Here is a 24,105-nt window from a genome sequence, read left to right on the forward strand (position 1 = left end):
AATGAAAATTGAAACCAGAATAGTAGCCGTGAGTGCTGAGGGCAAAGAGATTTTAAGGAAAGAAAGGGCAAAACTTATGAAAAAAAAAATGGGTATAGGAAAAGGAAGGTGAAGACGATCCCAAGATTTCCACCATAACATGTTAACAACCATGTCCAAATCTAAAACCTTTTTAGGTTCCATCACATAGAATAATTGTGCCCCAGAAAATTTCTGATAATTCTGAATGAGCAACTAACCAATTAGATACAATGAAAAATGCAATTTTCCCATTTTCAAAAAGTAAGGAAACCATTCTTATGGTGTGAAGTAACTCAGCTGGTTAGAGTATATGTCCCAGAATGATTTAGTTTCAAATCCAGTTAAGTCTAACTAAGTTCAAGGATAGAATTTCAGAATTGAAAGTAATGATCTGACCACTCGTTTTCTATAATATCAGATAGAGAAATAAATAGAAATACCCACAGATGATTATTGTGAAACTCGTCGTATTTGGTTGACGATTTCTTTCTGTTCTCTGGCTTTAATTCCTCTTCTCTACGGTTATGTTCTGAGCCTCTGTGCTGAGATTTGTTCTTTACCTTTCTTTTCTCCCAGTTGTACTTCTACTCTCTCCTCCCTCCACTACCACCAAATCATAATTTTAGGAACTAACTAGAAGTGATATAGGGAGTCAGATTTTAGAATTGGAAATGCTGCATTATAGTATTTCAAGTTGGTGGGTTTGGTTTTTTTAATTATGTTTAAGATAAGCAGAAATTTCAAAGATTGGTAATAAGAAAATGAACAGAATCTGTTCATATGGAATGTAAATTGCTCGTCATAAAAAATAATCAGATCCACCTATACAATAAAAATGCAATTAAAATCGAATGAGATACTATTTTTTACCCATCAGGTAGGCAGTGATAATAAGAAAAAGTTTAGCAGTCAGCTTAAGAAAGGTGTGAAGAAACGCGGTGGTGGGAGGATAAGAGAGCATACTTTATGAAAATTAGTTTGGCACTATCCATCAGAAATAAAATGCACTTACCCTTTGGCCCAGCAATTCCACATTTAGGCATTTCCCACTATTGTATAGGTAGACCTCAGAGATATTGTGGGTTTGGTTCCATGCCACAACGATAAAGCAAGTCATAGTCTTTTGGCAATTGGAGAGTCTTGCCTTCAGTTTATAAAACCTGCAACATTTGTGAAGTTCAGTAAAGCGAAACACAATAAAATGAGGTATGCCTGTACTTGGGTTAAGTACGCAAAGCCTTCAGTACAAGGCTGTCAACTTCAGTATCAAAAGATTGATGCTGGCTACAAAAGATCAGAATAGGTCTGAGCACCCACCAACAGGACTGGTTAAATTAGTTACAGTATTTGCATGGGGTAGAATACTGTGCAGCTCTTTGAAAGAATGAGATAGATTTTTATGGAATAATAAAAGAACTGTGCAGAATGCTACCATTTGTTTTTTAAAAAGTGACATGTGTGTGGATAGGGTATATCAAATACTGTCTCTGGATGAACGTACAAGAGAACGATAGAGGCTGTCTTTGCGAGGAGATCTGGCGATAAGATTGGGAAGGAGACTGACTTTTCATCCTAAACCCTCTGGTACTATTTGAATTTTTTGGCAGTTACATGTATTAAGTAATCTTTAAAACTCTTTATGTTACTCAAGAAAAGGAAAGCTAAGGGTTCATCAACACTCACAGTATTAGTTTTAGGCAAATGAGTTTTCATACATTGTTGGTGGAAGTGAACATTTATGTAAACTTTTGAAAGGGAATATACTGGTTGATACCATTCAAAATAACAAGATGCATATCTTTTACCTGGTAATCTTACTTTTAACACTTTAATCCAATAGAAACAACTGCCTGTGTACATATATAAAGATAAAAAATATATATGAGTATTCGTAAAGTTAAATCTTGAGTATAAGTACAGGTTCCTGTCCAGGTTTATTTGCTTCCTGAAAAATGGAAACTGGTTTGTTTTTTCTCTGACAAGAATAGTTTATTTCTTCACAGTTAGAAATGGCCCAATAGTTTTAAGGTTCAGTTATTTAAGCCAGATTGTAGCTCATTTGCACAACTGACTTGAAACCGTCTAACTTAATGTTGATGGCCAGTCTCTGGAAGACATGAGAGAAGAAGTGAGACTTTATTTGTTCATTTACTATTTAATAAACACCAACTTTATGTCAGATGTGGTTCCACACTGAATAACACAGACACGGTCTGGGCATTTTCAACCTTCTGGACTTCCTTTTTCTTAACCATTTTTGCTCAATTTAGCCATTCTCAGGTTGCTTTGGTATTCTGGTGCCATTTTTATTGCTTCTGCTTTCTCCTCTGTTTCTTCATTTTATGGTGGTTTATGCAGCGTTTTTCTGCTCCCTGCAATGAAGGAAACGCCAGTAGAATGTTGCTCACTTCACAGATGGATACTGAAGGCCTCAGCTCTCATTTCATTTCTTTTTATTTACACACATAAAATTGACCACCACTGCGCTGAAGGGACAGCAAACAATAAAACCATAGCTGTAAAAGAAGATTTACCACAGACTGTGCTCATTACCAGCAAGGGTGGGGACCAGGGAAACACAAATCACGGGGAGCCCCATCTTCACCAGTGGCATGGAACCTGTTTCCCACTATGGATCATAACTTCCCAGCCAATAACAAACATGACAGACCTGAATTTGACCACCTCTGACCCTCTCTGTTATTTCTACTTCTCAGCATTGTTGCTCTCTCTTCTCAATTAGCAAAATTGTTTCCATTTTTCATTTCTGACAAGTGACCTTTTACCTCTACGTTAAAAAGAGTGTCAATAGTATAGTCCTTTCAGCATCGTACAGGTACTTGAAACTTAGAGACCTCTGGTTGAAGTTGGGCCTCTTAACTATGCTTACTGTGCATCCATTTGGAGGTAAATCACTGTGATTATTTTGAGAGACACACAAAAATGGATTTTTTCTGGTTGACTTGTTTCTTGTCAACATATTAATTATATAATATAGTTTTAGAAACACATCATGAAAGTGGTACAGTATAGAATCAATCTTTCTTTACTTTTTAAATATTACCTTAAATTTATTTAAACTGTAATCGATGAGCATGTCACTGGTGTTGAATTTGTTCCTGGGAGTTTTGGGGCCCTGCAGATGGAACAGCTCTCACAGTGGAGACATTTTATGAAATCATCAAAGCGGTTGAAAGACAATGCAGTTTCCTCCCTTTCCAAGAACAGAGTTTGACAGTAACATCTCAGAACAGATGTTCCAACGATCTCCAAATGTTTTTATTTGGTGGCACAAAGACTCTGTTATTCATGAAATGGTCTGTTAAAAAATTAGTTCCTCTGTGTGGAGGTTGTGGGAATATGTGTTAGGTAAGTTGATTTTGCATTTTGGCAGGGAACTAGCTCTTGACTCTTAGATTGTCCCCAAGGTTTGACTCTGACACATTTGACTTCAAGGCTGCAGCAGTCAGAGAAGGTAGCAACACAGTAGCTCAGCATCCTTCCCAGAGGTCTTCAAGTTGACATATCTGAGAGTGTCATGTTCTTTTATAAAAGAATAGAAGTTAAGTAAAAGTTGAAATTTGGTCTTGTAAAATAAAGTAAGAGAAAATGTGGGCATTCATGTTTGCTGATCATTTGCATTATTCTCCTAATACAAACTACTTACACAGTTTACACTTCTTGATTTTAAACTCCTTTTGAAAGGAAAAACTGCTATTCTAAGATAAGCATGGGGCAGCTTAGGATGAATTTCAAATACCTTACAGGAGACCTTGGTATAACTATTTAGGAGTGTTATAATGTAAAGACTAGTCATTTTCACATCTAATGTTTTACCTTCCTGTCTGTACTTTTCCCTGATCTATACTTTTCACTGCTTTTGGCATGACAGGTCGGCAAACTGTGTGGCCCAAGGGCTAAATGTAATCTGCCAGCTGTTTTTGTAAATAAAGTTTGATTGAAGCACAGCTGCTCTAATTTGTTTACATATTGTCAATGTCTGGTTTCGAGACAGGTCACCAGAGTTGAGTAGTTGCGACAGATACCATTTAGCCCACAAAACCTAAAATATTTACAGAAGTTTTCCAACCCCTGCAATAAAAAGTCTCATATATACTGTGACCCAGTATTTAAAATGTTACATCAAGACATTTGATATATTGAGATTTTAAAGGCATTTGTGGGGTGTAAGAAATGTAAAATAATTATTTGGTTTTAGATAATTAAACAGGAAAATGTTTAAAATAATAATATATGTACACAAAGAAACGTATAAACTAAATTATTCCAGGACAATGTGAAGAAACTATGAAAAATAAGAGAGAGAAGTTAACTGACTCTTGGATATTCGATAAACAGTTAAAAGAATGAATGAAAGGAATCTTTTTCTGATGTACAATCTGTTCCAATATAAAACTTGTAACATTTGGTCGTATTTAGCTGTTAACTTTATTTTTATTCTTATTCTTTCATCTGTTTATGTTAATTGTGCTTAGAATAGTTTCTTAGAAATGTTTCCATGCGTGTGTAATTTTGAAGCCTTCCTGTCCAAATGACAAGCGCAGGTGAGATGAGAAGTTTAGAATTTATACGGCCAAATATTGACACTACAGCCATACCAAATATGATTATTTATTTGGTCCATAAGCCAAAATATATTTGAGGCTGATAATAGCATGAGATCACAAATACAACAGAAAAACAATTAAAGAATGCTTACAGAACAAGCCCCCAAATCGGGAGAGAAGAAAAATGGTGTTAAAGGGATAGAGATAGTTATATCAAGAAACCCAGGCTCTATTATTTGACCTAAAATATTAGCAATCATGATAGGCAGGGCAAAAAAAGAGAGTATAAGAGTTCTATAGCTCTAATTTCATGAGAGAAAACATCTTATTTTGTCAGGAGATACATTTATTCCCTAAGAGGACTCTATCACCTCATCTTTATTTAAGGACTTGAACAGTACCTGCACTCACAATTTTAAGAGAGCTCGGAGATATTATAGACCCAAAGAGTCTAATACAGCAACCACTAGTCACGTGTGGTTGTTGAGCACTTGTAATGTAGCTAATGTAAACTGAAGTGTGCCACAGTGTGCAACATACACAGGATTTAAGAGTTCATATGACATAAAGGATAAACTATTTCATTAATGATTCTTATATTGAATTGAGATATATTGGTTTAAATAAAACATTGTTAATAATAATTTTACCTCTTTGCTTTTTTAATGTGGCTACTAGAAAATATATAATTGCATATGCAGCTTGCATTGTATTGCATTATTCTCTAAGAGAATGTCTCATTTGGTACAGAAGTGTTAGGTTGCAGTGACACATCTTGGCCTATGAATGCATTACTGAAAGGACAGAATGGTATTAAGCCATGTAGCTTTCAGGTAATCTCTTAGCTCAGAGATTGAACATCTGCAGACCACTTACTGAGCATTTAGCATACATACAGATCCCCCAATCTTAGAAAAATTTTTCTAAAATATTGATCACAAATTTAAAATTAAGTTAGCTCATAGTAATGGAAACAATGATATTATTAGTAGATTTTCTTAAACTATACCTGGTTTAATGATAGACAGCTTGAATTCCGTTCTAGTATCAAATCTATCATTTCTTTCCTTAACCTTTCTAGCAAATTAGAAAATATAAGCCATAATTACAGATAATTGAAAATGTTGGCAAATTTCTGGTGTCTCTGTCACATGGTTCTGGATTTTCCACCTAAAATGGACTTATAAATTTGAACTTTCACTAACAACTACTTTTGTCCCTTTGTGTATCACGATAATGAAAGACTGTCTATTTCATCCTGGAAGATAATTTCAACTGCTTATCTAATCTATTCTTCGGTTGGACTGGTCCCTGAAAAGTATTTCTTGAGGTTCTGTACGGTATTCAGGTCATGATTTTTAAGTAGAGGCATAATACACCATTGCTTTCTTACTCTGATGAGTGAAACATTCATCTACTGTTCATAAACAAACAAACCTGTGTATAGTAATATAGCGCACCTTTTATTTATAACTTTGAAAACCTGCAGTTACAAATGCATTGCTTCATTGTTTGCCAATCCCAGGATTAAAGTAATCTTCTGTCTTTTGTTCAGTAAACATTTATTAATCACCTATTGCATGTGAGACATTGTGCTTCCCTGAGTTTAGACAAGTTGAATTTGGAGCTAATGGGACTTAAAAGTATAAATATCCAACAGACTCCTAGAGATATGTCTCCAGTAGTTAAGTGAAATTTAGACTGTGTCAGATATACTTACTATATATTTATACAGTTATTTACACAAGAAAAATTTGATGTTTCACTTCACTGATTTTCAGAGGTACAGATTAACACGTGAAAGGAATGTTGTTTAATACCCATTGAATTACCTAATTAAAAAAAATAGCCAGTGGTGATAGATTGTGGTCCAACTAGGATGCATGTAGGCTACTGGCAGAAATATGAATTGGTTTAGATATTTTAGAAAGCAGTATAGCCATGTGTGTTAAACACAAAGAATTGTGTGATACCCTTCAATTTAATAATCCCACTCTAGAAAAGAGAAAAGAAAATCTCTGCATTATTTCAAGAAGAAGAAACAGAGCTGAGAGTTGCTAAATGGTTACTTGTACTAAATACTTTAAATGCATCATCTCAGTTAATCCTCACAGCAGCCCTTTGAAATATCTTTACAGGCAAGGAAACAAGGCTCAGACTGATTAGAAATTTGTCAGTATCATAAAACTTAAGTGGCAGAGTTTGCACTTCAATTTAGCATCTGCCTAACTCAGACTAATTGTGTAGGAATAGAAAAATAGTTAAAATGTAGGAAAATATGAGAAGGAACAGAGTACAAAACTGTAGATTCATCTTAATTATTAAGAATTTATACATGGACTAAGTAGAATAGAGACAAATGAAAAGTTTGTTTTGGTGGCAGATTTTTTTTTAAATAAGTATATTGAAATTGCCATAATCTTTTTGATTTTTTAAAAACTGTTGTTTTGTGAAAAATGATATAGTTAACATATTTTGATTGTATTTTCAAATATATTATTCATACCTCTGTATACTTCCAAAAAGTATGTGAACAATTACATTATGTCTAGGTACATCCTCTAGTTTGTCCTCATTGCTTACCATTTATCTCCTGAAAACGCTCCCATCAAGGTCCATCAGCAAAATCCTATATCCTTAAACTCTTCTCTGAAATTATTTTCATCTTGTTAAATTGAAACCTGTATATGCCCTAAAAACACGGCCACCCTGAAGCCGTCCCAGGGCAGCTCTGTTTTCTGCCCCAGAGTTGAAGGGGTGTAATTGGTCTCTATGCTCTTCACTGCAACCTTGAACATTGATTCCACTTCAGTCCTCCCTAAAAACTCTCTACTTTAAATCTTATCATCAAACTGTATCACCCACTACCCCATCCTCATTATAATCATCTTCCGAGCCCAGGACTCCTCCCTCATTTCTCCATAATTTTCACTCCTGGCTCACCGCCATTCCCTCCAGCAATACTTCTTTCCTTATTATAGAGGATTTCAGTGCTTATATATATGATCCTTCTAATACTCCTGGCTTCTCAGTTCCTTTAGCGTCTCACCACCTTGGATTTACCTCCCATGCTTGCCTCCTAGACCACATTATCACCAAATACTTCATGCTGCCGTTATCTCAGTTGTATGCACGCCACTCACTGATCACTCTCCTCTACCTGGCTCTAGAGCTCACTCCCTCCAGGGTACAGAAATCAGCTCCATCAGAACCTACCATCCATTAATCCCACTGCCTTTTTTTCATCTTCTCCCTCCCTCCCAAGATGTTGCTTCAGCTCAGTTCCCTGGACTCTTGTCATAGTCACTCCTTTGCATACATCCTGACTCCTTTGCCCTCTCTCACGTCTCATGCTCACTTGGCAATTTCACCATCCTCACTGACTCCAAATCTTTGCCTGCTCCATGCCAGCTCCTGTGAATCATACATGAGCGGAAGAAAAAACACAAAACCTTATGTCTGATTTCACTGTTATTTGTTTTAATTCATGACCATGAACCTCGTGAGAACTTATGGCCGCCCGGCAGTGATGGTATTCACTTTCACTGGACTTTTTACAGTCTTTGCGTTTTTCCTTAACCTCCAACACCTCCTCTCTCAACCTTATTCTCGACTGATACTTTCCTTCTGACTTTTGCTGGAAGCAATAAAAGAGAACGTCCACCAGCAGCCAGTGAACTTGTCACTGATCAACTTGTCACTGTAGAAGGCCAGCCCCTCCACTCCGATGTCCCCCTGCCTATGCAAGGATGCGCTCCAGTAATTCTTCTCATCGTCTGTTGATCATTCTCATCAGCATCCGTCATATTTAGGAAAACAAAAACACTCCCTAGGTCTCATTTCACTTCCTCCCTTTAGCTACCAGTCCATATCTCTTCTCCGTTTCCTAGCAGAACTCCCGAAGACATCATCTGGTGTCCTTGTTATTCCCAGATCTCCTTTGTCACTCTCGCTTAAATCGAGTTCACTCAAGCTTTTGGCCCAACTATTCTAGTGCTCACATCAAGCTTCCCAATTAAATACAAGCTGCTATATCTAACAGTTCTCAGACCTCATTTACAGTCCCGTCCGCAGCATTCGACATCACTCTCACTGCTCCTTGAAGCACTCAAATCACCTATGCAGCTCCTAGAATGCACTCCTCCTGGATTTTCCTCTTACTCCCCTACCTGGCTCCTAGAATGTACTCCTTCTAGATTTTCTTCTTACTCCCCTGGCTAGTCCTTCTCAGTCTCTCAAGACTCAAACCTGAGGCCTCTTCTCTGTCTGCACTTATGCCCAGGGTCCTCATCATTAAAGGATTGTGGTTGTCAGAATCATCTATGTGCTGATGACTCCCGGATGTTTATTTCCATCCAGACCTTTCTCCTGACCTCCACACTTATATGTCCATCTAAGAGCTCTTAGGATGTTTCGGTCTAACAGACATCTCAGACTTCAACCTGTCCAGACTGAGCTCCTGATCTTACCCCCACCCCTCCAAACCTGCCTGTCTCAGTTAATAGAAGCTCCGTTCCTTCCGAAGCTCAGGCCAAATTCCTAACACTTTCTCTGTCCTTCCAAACCCCTGCCATTTCATGCCTGGATTATTGCAGGATTCTTCTAACTCTGCTTCTATGCCTTGTACCTTTACAGTCTGCTCTCAAAACAGCAACCAGAGTGATCCTTCTGATTAGATCACTTCTTCTAATCACGCTGATTAGATCACTTCTTCTCCCCAGTGGCTCCCCATTCCACTCAGATTTTTTCAAAGGCATATACAATCTGGCCACTTGTTATTGCTCTGACTTTTCTTTACTTCTCTTTTTTCTTACCTTTACTCACCCCATTGAGCCACATGGCAGCATGTCAAGCAAGCACCCACCCATCCACCCGAGGGTCTTGGCGTAAGCTGTTATCTGTGTTTAGAATTCTGAGAACTCAGTTCCCAGTGTTGCTTCAGATACCGAGCAGTTCGTCGTTGGAAGGAGGCTCACTACCTCCCACCCTCACCCAGCCTCTTTGTGCTCAAGCTTCATACTTGTGCTGCAGCAACATTACAAATTATTGCAGCTCAGGAGCCCTTAGTATTCCCTGTGCTGAGGAATGATGAAACCAAGTATTTCTGTGAAAGCTGATGGTCCACTGTATTATTTCATTCTATTTGCAAATTTTTAAGACACTAATTAAAAAATATTAGTTTCTCCAGGCCACTCAGCCTTGGTTTTAGAATATAATATGTGTGGGTGTTATCACTAAATGACGAGACTTACTGTTAAAAACAAAATGAGCAACCATTTATAAAGATTAAGTTTTCACTTTGACATCAAATTACAGGTGAGCATCCATTCAGTTATGGGCCTTTGGTAACAAACTCTGAATGTAAGCAAAAAGAGAAAGAAAAAAAAGACACGTCTGTTGTCATTTTTAAGCTGATTTTTAGGAAAACTTTCCGCCGTGGTAACTTAAAAAAAAAAAAAAAAAAAGATAATGATCAGAAGCCTTCAACAAAGAAGAGCAGGAGTAGGGAAAGGGGATGCTGTCACCGCGGTGACAGCTGTCCAGTGTAAACATCTCACATCTCTTCCGTTTATCATGTATTCTAGGACAATTCAAGCTGCTGGAACAAGACCGAGATATAAAAGAGCCAGTGCAATATTTCAACAGTGTGGAGGAGGTGGCTAAAGCATTTCCTGAACGCGTGTACGTCATGGAGGAAATAACATTCAACGTGAAGGTAGCTCTGGAAGAACCAAATATTTATCCTCACTAAAATAATTTAACTTTCAGGTCTTTATGTATACAGTAAGTGCTCATCTGGGCCTCATAGGAGAGTTCCATCTTCCTAATGTGTAGGTGTCAATGGCCAAAACTGGTCTTTTAAGAAGTGCATATGCTATAGCTGACCTGATGCCCAGACAGGTAACTATACTTAATTAGCATTATCTTTTGCTAGGATAATTGTTAAAGCAGATAATTTTTTTTTTTAAGTTGGACTTTATTCCCTAATCTGTAACAATTGTTTGGCCAAATCTTCTGTGAGGCCGATTGCTCCATGTGTAGGAGCAGGCAAAAGGCATGTGAAAAATCAAATACCAGACACTTATTTAAAAAGAGATACTTCCAGAGCATGCCCTGATATCAGCATATATTTATTCAATTCTTTGTAGACTTTTTGTATCAGTATATATAGGGAAAATTAATACATAGAATGTTGCCCAATAGGTATTTACTGATCCTTGTTCATCAGAGAAAAGCTAAATAGTATTTACTGTGCAATATTCATTTTGCATCCTTAAAGGGACAGTTCTGTCCCCTTCTACATGTTGAGTGAGCTCCTTTGGCTGGCTTGCTATTGAAGAGAGACTAAACAGAAAATCAAAGCCACCAACTAGGTCCAGCCTTATTACCTGTAAATTCACTGCATTTTCTTCAGCAGTATCTACAATCACACGAACACATTTTAGAAAGTGTTTAAAATGAAGGGATCTTTTGTTTAACTTCATTTTGGTAGGAAGTCAACTGAGTCATGTTCTCTGAACATTTCAAAATTTAGAGGGCAAGATGCATGTTTCTTAGAAATCCACTCTATGTGAAAAAAAGACTGCACTTTATCTTAGCCCCAAAATGCAACAGTGTCTTTGTGTGTAAATCACTCTACCCATACTCCTCAGGAAAGTGGAGAAGTACCCAAGACATCCTCCTTACTGGAGAGGCAGTTTTAGTCAGTTGGCTAAGTCATTCTCCTTTCAGTTCTAAAATACAGCTGCTATAGTTTACTTTCTTTAGTTTTATCATTAAAATGGGTAAGATTTTGTGTATTGTGAAAATTTTTACTAAACAAATTATGCTTATATTAAAAAATATTTATAATTTTTTAAATTCTTCAGCAGCCAGTCTGTGTCATCAAAACGACTCATATTCATTTACACTGAAGATGTGTGAGAACATGTTCATTTTTAAACTTAACCAAGATTTGTTGGCCAGAAGTTAATCCTATTCCATTAGTGTCTTGATATAATTTAAATTTCTCCATAAAACATATATAGAATTGCCTAAATGGAAAGAAAAACAAAGGAAAGCTAATACTTTAACTCTTTTTCTGAAAACATTTTACTTGCTGATAAAGGATGAGAAATCAAGCATAAAAATTTTTTAAGATTTTTAAGATTTCGTCAAGTGTTAAATTTAACATTCAGTCTTTTGTGGCATATTTTTAATGTGAAAGATTTTTTAAAGATGCCCCTAGCAGCTATTTTTGTGAATTTGTATGAAATTGGCCATGAGTGAAAGAATAGCAATACATTTTGATCATTTTTTTAACAGGATGTGATTATATTGATTAAAATGTATAGAGATGTCATTAAAAGTTAAGCATAACAATGTGAACGTATTTAACACTACTGACCTTTAAAATGATTAAAATGGTAAATTTTATATTACATGTATTTTACACATAATATTTTTAAAGAAAAAAAAAGGTTCAGAGGCACAGATAAGAGTATGGAATGCAAGCTTATAGCATCCATAGAATTGATTGGATTTGGGTTAAGTTCCTGTGCTAGCATACACAAATGTTAGTACCTGTAGTCTATTAGTTATAAACTTTTAAGATGCCCTCATATCCAGCCTTCACTAATCATTAACACATTAGTCGATTCTGTTCAAAGAAGAATTAATAAAGGAGCCTCAGGAAATTTGCATACAGAAATACACAAAAATTTTTGTACTTAGTGAATAAACATCCACATAAATAAATAAACCAAGGAGATTTATGGAAAAGATATCTGGAGACTACGTGGACCAAAAGAAAAAAATCATGGAAATCATGGAAATCATTTCTTGAAGAAATGATTATAATGTGATTGTATATATATGCAGTGTTTAATATGAGAGCTAAGTGGAGGTAAGGAAATGGTGTACTTGGTTATTACTTCACCCAGAGAAAAAGGACAAAAATGAAAAACAGTACAACTTATTCATTACAACTTCTTCATAAATACAGCTATTGTAAATATTATTAAATATTATATAATATTAAGTATTAGGTAAATATAGCTATTATCCATGATGCAGTTTTTTAAAAGATAGTATTCATACCTCCTTGGAAAACTTCTCTCTCTCCTCTCTACTTTAAATACAGCATAAATTATGCAAAGGGATTAAACAACAAAAGGAATAACTTGCAGTTAAGAATTGATAGCTAACTGGCATCATGATAGTCGAAAGGCACATTGTTTAGAAATTTCCCATCACACACTTTTTCACTTACTCTTATTTAGTACTTTATACCCAGTGTCTTAATATTAAGAATTCAGTACATCATTGATATCATCATTGATAGCATGGAGTTTCAAAATACTCCATCTTCAAATACTGTTCAAGAATGTACTACATTGGTACTTCGTGAATTTTTTAAAATGTGTTCCTGCCTTTCAAACTCAGCCCAGTAATGATGAGAAATTTTCCCACACATATATTTTTCTGCCATCGAAATAATGACTAAAAATTAAGTTTTAATTTAAGTTCTGTCTTTACTGTGACATTTGTGGAGAGAGAAGAAAGAAAGGCAGCCTTCAATTTGGCATTGGGTGACATGCAAGTCTCTTTAACTGGGTAAAAGGTATCTTGACTTCACTGCTGTCACCCACAAGCTTTCTGCATTAAAATTACTGCTCTCAAATCAGAGGGAACCCAAATACCCTAATCTGGATGCTATAGTGTTGCTATTTTCATTCTAGCTAGCGAGGTCCAAGTTTTCAGCTGTTCCAGCATAGATATTTCCCCAGAGGCAAAATAACAAGTTTGCATTGTCTCAACTGGGGAAAGTGCCCCACTCAGGACTTGTGAGATTTCTATCAGATGTGGAGCACAGTCACCACGTCAGCGTGCTCAGACCTCTTAAGAACCATTACCATGTGGTCTGGGGCAGGAGCTGAGCTGGCAGTCCTGCCACCTGCATATCAGCTCCTGATTACTGGGTTTGGCACCTGTTTTTGGCACAGGTGTCAGTGTCTAGTGGCAAAGCTGCTGTAGTGTGTGGCAAACGGTTTCAGGGTTGTCTTTTTTTAATAGGAAAAAAAAATCATAAGATTCAGAGAATTTAAGTGGTAGCTGAGTTTCTCAACTCTGAGAAAAATGACCAAGAGTAAAATAATAAAAAATTATACATAATCCAGCAGGACAGAAGTTTACAGATGTTGAGTTTTTATAATCATTAACTTTTAGACCTGGAAAGGCCCTTCTACATTGCCTAGTCCTACTCCTTCTTTTAACGAATATGAAATTAAGAAACAGATATTAGCTGACTTCATTGATTCTCAAGAAGCCACAAAACTACTTAGCAGCAAAGCCATGTTTCCTAATTCAATCCAGTTTTATTTTTTTCTCCCTCACATTCTATTTGTGGATTTGAGATAAGGCTCACATTTATGATCAGAACGTCCTTTCACATTGGCACAATAGCTTGTACATTTAATTTGTTTTCTTTTTTGAAAATCTAAATGTGTTTAATAATTATTAGCCAAATCCTTCTGTTTTTCTATATGTGAAACACTTATGGTCTGATATACAGGATTTGGCAGCTTTATGAATGTTACATGCGTTGATTTTTACATCTTATTTCATACCCGAGTGCCATGCCAACATTTTACAAAATAAAATCCTACAAGTTAACAGTGTTTTCTCTCTATCAACATCAGTGCAGTTTCTAATTAGATTAGCATGTGTCAAAATCGACCCCTTAAAAGACTACTGTAAAGTGTTAACTCAGAATTTTAAAAATATTAACTACTATTAACAGAGAAACAAGACCAGAGTTGGGGTTTTGCATCGTTGCTTGAAGAATTGTTAGAGATATGCTGAAGTAGCTAAAATGTGTCGCTGATTGAATAAGCAAAAGTTTAAAATGATTCATGCAAATTTATGCTGTTTTCTATTTTTTCCGAGGCTTCTAAGTTACTGAGAATCAGCTAGGTTTCCCCACACCACCAGAGTCATAGATTTGAGGCAATTTGTGTGCCTTTTATCTTAACATATTAGTTACCCTACTTAAAGTTGCCATCTGAAAAAGTGCTGAAGAACTAAAGATCTTACCCCTTCTGCCAACTAGTCTGTATCTTATTGTCATACATAGTTAAGTTAAACATATGTCATGTTACATTCTTTAATCATTTGAACAGAACAAACTGTAGACAAGGCCTTGAAAATACATTAATAGAGAGGTTTTCAACTGCTTATGATTCTATTCTTGTCATCATTATTTTACTGAGTGCCATCTTCTGATCATATTTGTCTTTTAAAAGACAAAAACAGCTTACTACTAGTAGCCTTTGTTCTACGTTCATCGGCCATCCCATGGTCATCCTCTCAGGTAATAAAAAATAGTGGTGCTGAAACATTAGTGTTCTTTGGGGAGTTTTTTGTTTTGTTTTGTTTTGTTGTTTTAAGAATGTAGCTTAATCATAACCATCATTCCTAGTTTAAAATACTATTTCTAGTTTCTATCTTGACAATTCAGAAAAGGAATCTCCTCGTGGTATTTTTAAATGCTGCTTTACCATGGGGTATTAATTCTGAATGGTATTATGAACAGTAAAACCCAGATAGTTTCCTGGATTAGACCTATTAGAGTTGTTTAGATAACACACTTTGAATTACTTCCTCTCAGGAAACATTGAAACTAGAAATGCTAACCAGGCATGCATACCAGAGCACTTAGACAGAACACATTGTTTCTTTTACTATTAAAAAAATAAAAAAGGAAAGAAATTATGCAAATAAATCACATCTATAGAAACCAGAGGAGACTGTTAAGCTCAGCTGCCAAAGGAAGAACGTTCATTTATGAGATTCTTCATCTGTCACTGGCAGTGACCACAAGATTGGTTGGTCCGTTAGTCTCATAATTTATGCAGAGCTAATTGCTAGCATTAATGATGACAGCAGAATGAGAGCATAGAATTACAGCTTGTACTCACGTATGTTATGCACTTTTATTTGTGGGAGTAGGAATAACTTCCTTTAGAAGTACGCACATACACGAAAATGTTGACAAAACTGTTGAATGTGCCCAGAGAGTGACATTTACTAAAGATAATTTCGATCTATTTAATCTGTGCACGTACTGTCTGATTTGTGTCTCAAAAGCTGTGTGGACATTCTCTTTCAGTTCGTTTGGTGTGAGGTACTCACTAGACCTAAAATTTATTTGTTGTGGAATGAGTATGTTTATAAAGGTAAATTTGGAAAAATTCAATAAGTATCAATTTAAAGAGCTAGAAAGAAACGTATCTTTGTTATTTCTTCACGTTTGAGCAGCAAGCATTGTTGGCTCCTTGTATGATAACTGGAAATAATTTGTTTTACAAGAGTGAATGTGTGTGTTTCTCAAATCTCATGAGAACCCTGTCTCTCAACATCCCTGTCTCCATCCTGATCCAAATGGATGAACTGCCAAAGTTTTTTACAAAGTTCCAATAAAAAGGAAGTATAGCAATGCAGCTGAGTATTTTGGAGACTTGTCCATCCTAAAGCAGTATGTTTTGAATCATTTCAGTATGTTCACTTCCTTTGAGATATAACTATAATATTTCAGGCCCTATTCTAACATTAAGTTTTATTCTGGGATAATACATTCAATAAAACTTGAGCAATCCATAGTGCAGAAGAAAGGATGATGCTTAGAAGTAGTGATTTGTGCTTGAAAACAGTAATGAGTGGAAATAGAAACCAACATGAAAATACAGAGATGTGGAAAGCAATGTGAAACAGAATTCTAAGAATTAAAATGTTTTTATTATTAATAAAAATAATAACAGTAGTGGCCTCTATTGAGCCTACCATACACCAAGCACTGTGGGAAGTTGTTTGTATACATTGATGTAGCCTGCAAAGTAGATGGTGGTATCCCCTTTAATAGTTGAGGAAACTGAAGCTCAAAATAGTAAAACACTTTGTTGAGGTCACCTAACAATGAAGGCAGGATTCAAACTTAGCGTTAATAGTATTGTACCAATTAATTTCCAAAGGCCATGGGTCTTTCCATTTATCTATACCAGGGGTCGACAAACTTTTTCTGTAAAAGGACAAAGAGTAAATATTTTAGAGTTTGCGGGCCATAGTCACTATTGCATCTACTTGACACTGTCTTAAACAGTGAAAGCAGCCATAGACTCTACATAAGTGAATGGCCATAGCAGTGTCTTTTATTCACCAGGTAATGTGGTGGTCCAGATTTGGACTGTGGGCAGTAGTTTGCTGACCTTTGATCTATAGCGTTGTAAGCTTAACTAGATAGATGCTAGCTGAAAGTAAAGCATTAAGGATAAACTAAAAGTTAGAATTAATAGCAAATAAATCTTTATAAGGACTCTTGGTGACCCAAGTCAAGAGAATAAAATAACTGAAACCTTGAAGCTGCAGGTCCTATAGGAAAAGAAAGTCAGCCAAATGTGCCAAGTACTTTCATTCATAAATTATTTATTAGCTTGAAAAAAAACCCTTAATCTATAGTCTCCAAAACTGTCAAGGTCCTGAAAAACAAGGAAAGACCAAGAAACTCACAGATTAAAGGATTAGATGCAATGTGGTATCCTGGTTTTATCCTGGAACAGAAAAAGGACGTCAGTGGATAAAATTAGTGAAATCCAAATAAAGCTTGTAGCCAAGTTAATAGTATTGTATCAATGTTAATTTCTAACTTGCGATAATGTACCATGGTTATATAAGATGTTAACAGAAACTAGGTGAAGAGTATACAGGAACTTTACTACCTTTACAACTTTTCTGCAAATTATCCCAAATAGAAAGTTAAATTCCTAAACTTACTCCAGTGTAGAAGCCCAGGATCCTTGTGAGGGCAAGGTGAATACTGAGTCTGAAAGTAAGCACAGTTAAGTTGAGGTCTTTTTTAAAAAATAATAATAACACTTAACTGAGTCACCTAAAATGAACTTCTGAATTACCATTAAAACAATATCGTGCTGTCATTTATGTACTGTTAATGACTCCTACAGAGAAATTCACTTCAATATAGAGACGGCAGAGCCGTTTGTTTTTTATAGCACTAACGTTGAGTGACAGTTTGCTTGTTCTAAAGGTTTAAATTATACAGAGATGACCAAGAATAGTGAGTAAGGAATTATTTACAAAGATTGTTAATACCTAGTTTTCTAAACACATACTGATGAATACTTGTCAGTAAGCAATATGAACGTTATCAGTCACTTTACCCAAATGCTTTTTTACTAACATAAAAGATAATAAGTCAGTCTTAGGCTTAGGCTTAATGTAAGCCTGATACTGAAACCTGATAAAGATAACATAATAAAACTGTAGACTAATCTCTCCTGTAAGTAAGATACATAAATCATAGATCAAATATTATCAAAGAGAATTATGAAATATAGTTTCAAGAGCACCATGATCAGATAGAGGTTATTTCAGGCAGGTAGCATATTTTAATATTTGGGAATCTATTATAATATGAAATCGGTACATCAAAATTAAAAATAAAGATATGACCATCTTATTGGATACAAAAACAGCATTTGATAAAAATTTCATTGATTGTGTAAGATATGATCACCTAGGAATACCAAGAGAATCAGCTGAGAAACTGTCACACTGAGATTACTGGACATACAGAATAGCAACAAACTGTGTTCAACAACTATGTATGAACAGCAATGTTCAGGGCTTGATAAAGAAGGCAAACTCAAACACTAAGACGGGAAATAAAAGATCTGAATAAATGATGAGAATTATGTACCTATTTGGAAATACTATTGTAAAGATATCACTTGCCTAAAAACACTGCAGATGCACGTCCAATAACATTATGATGCAAACCATGAATAAAATGATTCTAAAGTTGATCTGGAAAAATAGGTAGGCAAAAATGTCTAAAATGCTCTTAGTGTTATTTTTTTAACTTTTTATTTTGAAATAATTTCAATCTTAAAGAATTACTGCAAGAATAAGATCGCCAGATTCACCAACTTTTAACATTTTGCCAGATTTTCAATCTTCCTCTACCCCCAAATATACATTTACATACATATATAATTTATTTACATTTTTTCTTTGTCATTCAAGAGTGAATTGCATACTTTATGCCCTTTACCCCTTAATACATCACTGCATATTTCCTAAAAATAAGAATTTTTTTATATAAACAGTACATTCAGGAAAGCTAACAGTGATGCGAGTATTTTTAGTTACGATCTATATTACAAATTTACTATTGTCCCAATAGCATACTTCATAGCATTTTTTTTTTCTTCCAGTATAGAATTCATTCCAGGATCAAATACTACATTTACTTTTCATTTCTCTTTATTTTTTCTTTATTTAATCTTCTGAACAGTTCTTCTGTCTTTTAATCACATGGACATTTTTCAAGAATACACACCAGATATTTTGTAGAATATTTCTCAATTTGGTTTTGTCTGATAAGTGTAATGTTAATATTTGAACTTCTCAGGGAATCACATCCAGAAGCACACGACATGGGTATGCCTCTCTTTGATGGTGTTAAATTTGGTCATATGGTTAAGATATTATCCAGTTCCTCTACTCTGTAGTTACTTTAATTCCCCTTGCAATTAATAAACATTCTGGGGGAAGATACTTTAAGACATGCACATAACCTACTCTTTAATCAAGCTTCTCCTATAAATTTAGCATTCATTGATGATTCTAGTATATAATCTTTACTATAATAGTTGCAAAATTATGGTTTTCCAGTACTACCACTTTTCTATATTTGTCAGCTTTTCCACTTTTTTTTTCATTTATTCATTCATCTTTTTGTTAATAATATGGACTTATACATTCCTATTTTATTCAACAGATTGTAATTCATTACGGTCTTTTATTTATTGTGATACTGAAAATGTCCTAGAGTTGGCCAGTGTGGGCTGATTCAGGCTGGCTCCTGTGTTCTATGACATGTTCCCATCATCTTATGAGCACTTCTTTCCTTTCTGGCACACACAACAAAATGTTCCAAGCTCATTTTGTACCTTTCTTGTACTAGCCTTGTAATCAGTCATTTCTCCAAAGAGCCCTGGTTTCTTTTGGTGGGGAATGGTTTGGGCGCTAAGTATATTGGATGATAGTGGGAGTTTTTGCTTTAAGTCCCTTGAAAAAAACAAAGCTAAGAAATATATGTGTGTGTATGTATGTGTGTCTGTGTGTGTAGTTTATATATACATATATATATAAAATTATATATATAGTTTCTTAAAATTATGAGTTAATACTGATATCTCCAATTTCAATCCAACCCCATGGAGTTCTTTCTTGTCTTTCTCCGTGCCATATTTCTGCCTTCCCTTCCACAGTAAAAACTCTGGCTCCCAAAATATCAACACATTTACTCATTTGTTCAATCCTACAGTATACGTAAAGTTGTTTCAGAATCACTGTATCTGTACCCCTATGTAAAACATCTGAAAAGAACACAATGTTTATTGGTCTATTTCTTTCCTACAGGCAATATATAATCAAAGAAAGTATTATAAAGTTACTTGGATTATTTCTGTCTCTGTCCTCAGTGTGTTGAGTTTATTCATTTGAAATACAGTTGGATTCATCTGTTTCCATTCGTATTCAATTTTAAGGATTTTTTAAAATTCTTGCTTATTTTGTTTTTTGAATGTGTAGGACATTAATGTACTTCATAAAAGTCAAGGTGTACTCACAGTGATGTCACTTTCATGTCCCTTCCATCAGGTCCCTCCCTCCCCTACCTCCTGTAAGTAACCACTCATTTTTTTCTGACTTATTTTTCTTATATTCCTTTTTTAATAAAAATAAGCAGAAAGTATATATACAATTTTTTCTTCTTTCCTGAACAAAAAGGTAGTATACTCTATAAACTTTGATGCACTTTGTTTTTTTTACTTACCAATATATCCTGGAAATCATTTCATATAAATTTATCAAACTCACCATTCTCATTCTTTTTTGCATAGTACCATTTTGAGTGTGTACTTTAGTTTATTTACTCAATCTTCTATGTTTGGGCATTTAGATCAGTTCTAAAATTTTGCAAATACAAATAATGCTACAACGAAGAACCTTGTCAATGTGTATTTTCATACCATTGGAGGAATGTCTTCAGGGTAAATTCCTAGAAGTAGGATTACTGGGTGAAGGGATAAACCCATGCATAGTTTGTTTAGATGTTGCCAATTACCCATCACAGTGCTTGTACCATTTGGCATCTCTACCAGCTGTAAACAAGAGTGCCTGTTTCCCCATAGCCTTACCAACTGAGTACAGCATTGAGCTTTCGAATGTTTATGCGTGTTCTTGGTGAGAATTTTTTGTTGTGGAGCTGTCCGGTGCATCATAACATGTTTAGCAACATCCCTTGTCTCTTCCCACTAGATGTAAGTAGCACTCTCCCAGTCATGGCAATCAGAAGTGTCTCCAGATGTTGCCACATGTTCCCAGTGTTTGGAAGGTGGTGGTAAAGTCACCCCTAGTTCAGAGCCACTGATCTATATCATTTCAACTAATAGACACATAATATCCAAGAATGAAATTACAAAGGAAAATTTTGAAAATGTTTGCTACACAAAAGTGCTACAAAAAAGAAAAAAACTTTAGAACTTTAAGAAGTTATAAATTGAAATTCAAGCAACAATATATAGCATAAATGATATTCACATTACATAAAAAGTAATCAATAAGATTACCATCCCAATAGAAAAATGGGTGAAGGACATAAAGAGACAATTCACAAAGGAGAGATCTAAATGGCCAGATACATAAATACTAAAAAAAATATTCACCATACTAATAATCAAAGAAATTCAAAATAAAAAATGAATAAATATAGGATGCATGCTTTACCTTTAATATTAGTAAACATTAAACTTATTCAGCATGGGTATGAGGAGACAGATAACTTTGTAAAGTAGAAGTGTAAATAAGGATAACATTGATGAAGCACAATAGGTAGTACACATCAGACCTTTCACATATGTACATAGCTTTGTCCATGCAATTCTACTTTTGGGCTTTAATCCTAAGGAAATAATTGAACTATAAAAATGTTCATCGTGGTACTATTTATAATTGCTAAACATTAGGAAAACCCATCTGTCTAACAATAAGGAACTGGTCAAATAAATTAAGGCATATCCATTTATAATGGTTTATGTTAGGTAAATATTACAATTGATGGTATATACACATACATGGGAAAATGAATAAATTATAATGACAAATTCAGTAACAAAATTGTGTGTATATACATATGTATTTATATTTCTGAGACACTTATACCTCTCATTTTTCTTTCTGTTTACATTAAGTTGTTAACATAGATTATGTTTAGTGGTAAGATGTATAGAATATTTATTGTTATATCTGTATTTTTCAATATTTCTGCCAGTGAATTGTATAATAAAATAGAAGAACAGGGATAAATAAAACATTTTTTAGTCCTCTATCCCAATTCCAATTTTAGAAAATTTAGTAAAATTTTAGTAGTTATAAAAAGGAATTTTCTACAGTGGTGTTTGTGAAAGCAATTTTTAAAACTGAAAAAGACAGAATGATAACATCAATGTCCCAAAATAATAATCCATCCATATGATAGGCAACTCTACATAGGAAAAGAAACTGGAAGAATATTTATCAAACCATTAACTATAGCAATCTCTGAATTAGGCTCATGGTGTTATTTTCTTTTTGTGTTTTTTCTCTATATTCCCCAAATTTTTACTAATTTCTCTTTTCTTAAGCGCAAAATGTATTTTTAAAAGTCTAATGTCATCCTGTTATTGTTAGCCACTAAAATACTATTTTAAAAATGGAGCAGCTAAATTTAGTATTAAACAAAATCGCATTTTCTTTTGTGCATGTCCATGTGTGTCTTAATAGAAAGGGCTCTACTTCTTCGTGTGAATAGTTTAAAGGAAACTGACCTAAAATTCGATTTATCCTATTGTAGGTTGCTTCGGGTGAATGCAACGAAGACACCGAAGTTTACAACATCACCCTGTGTACTGGGGATGAACTCACTCTAATGGGGCAGGCAGAAATCCTTTATGCAAAGACTTTCAAAGAAAAGTCACGACTCAACACAATCTTCAAAAAGATTGGGAAGCTCAATTCCATCAGCAAGCTGGGAAAAGGCAAAATGCCATGCCTTATTTGCATGAATCACCGGACCAATGAAAGCATTAGCCTTCCTTTCCAGTGCAAGGGCAGATTTAGCACCCGAAGTCCCCTGGAACTTCAGATGCAGGAGGGCGAACACACCATCCGAAACATCGTGGAGAAAACCAGGCTTCCCGTGAATGTGACTGTGCCCAGCCCTCCGCCGAGGAACCCATACGACCTCCACTTCATCCGCGAGGGGCACCGCTACAAGTTTGTGAACATCCAGACCAAGACAGTGGTGGTTTGCTGTGTGCTGCGGAATAACAAGATCCTCCCCATGCACTTCCCTTTGCACTTGACTGTCCCCAAGTTTAGCCTCCCGGAACACCTGGTAAAGGGGGACGTGTGGCCCGAAACCCTGGTCCATCACTGGCTGGGTATCTGCCAAGAGCAGTTTGACATCGATGAGTATTCACGGGCTGTCCGGGACGTCAAAACTGACTGGAATGAGGACTGCAAGAGCCCCAAAAAGGGCCGGTGCTCCGGCCACAACCATGTGCCCAATTCCCTTAGCTACGCTCGCGATGAGCTCACGCAGTCGTTCCACCGGCTCTCGGTCTGTGTGTATGGCAACAATCTCCATGGCAACAGCGAGGTGAACCTCCATGGCTGCAGGGACCTAGGGGGAGAGTGGACCCCCTTTCCTCATGACATCCTGCCCTATCAGGACTCGGGCGATAGTGGGAGCGACTACCTTTTCCCAGAATCTAGTGAAGAATCAGCAGGCATGCCAGGGAAGTCAGAACTTCCTTATGAAGAGCTGTGGCTGGAGGAAGGCAATCCCAGCCATCAGCCTCTCACTCGCTCCCTGAGTGAGAAGAGTAGATGTGATCAGTTTAGAGGTTCTGTCCGATCTAAATGTGCAACTTCTCCTCTTCCTGTTTCTGGAACTCTGGGAGCAGCAGTGAAGTCTTCAGAGATTGCCCTACCTCCACCTCCAGTGCCTCCCAAATCTGAAGCCGTAAGTCATTTCTGTTTTTGAATGATGTGTCAGTCTCTCTCTGCAAAGTTATCCACTAATTTATTTTCTTTCCTAAAGAAAGGATAACTTCCCAATGAAAGATTATCAGAATGAGCAAATTTCCTTATTTGGAGCAAAATAGAACTGCTTGCTATGTTTGATGAGAAAAGCTTTGAGAGTTTTTAATAGAAGTTTAAACATGACTTTTGCTGCTGCCTGAAGAGCGGATAATAGGGAAGAGAGAACAGAAGACTAGAAAAGAGGCCATTACAGCACTAGCGATATAAATGACAGCCCCCTAAACCACAGCAGGTGGTAGCAGTGGGTGGCAGGGAGAAATAAGCTGTTTCAGAACAAGTTTTAGAGGTAGACCCGACAGTATTTACTGATAAA

General features: G+C 35.8%; 1 protein-coding gene across 2 annotated transcripts in view; it reads left to right on the forward strand.

Annotated features, from left to right (window-relative positions):
- The window catches only part of GAREM1 (GRB2 associated regulator of MAPK1 subtype 1), a 174,267-nt gene that overhangs the window by 129,962 nt on the left and 20,200 nt on the right, over positions 1 to 24,105 (forward strand). For both annotated transcript variants that reach the window (XM_039843800.1, XM_039843803.1), the window contains exons 3-4: positions 10,175 to 10,305; positions 22,540 to 23,712. In XM_039843800.1, coding sequence (XP_039699734.1) covers positions 10,175 to 10,305; positions 22,540 to 23,712 — 1,304 coding nt within the window. The remainder of the gene's footprint in view (positions 1 to 10,174; positions 10,306 to 22,539; positions 23,713 to 24,105) is intronic.

Source organism: Pteropus medius, unplaced genomic scaffold, assembly GCF_902729225.1.
Source record: "Pteropus medius unplaced genomic scaffold, Ma_sr-lr_union100, whole genome shotgun sequence".
NCBI lineage: Eukaryota > Metazoa > Chordata > Mammalia > Chiroptera > Pteropodidae > Pteropus > Pteropus medius.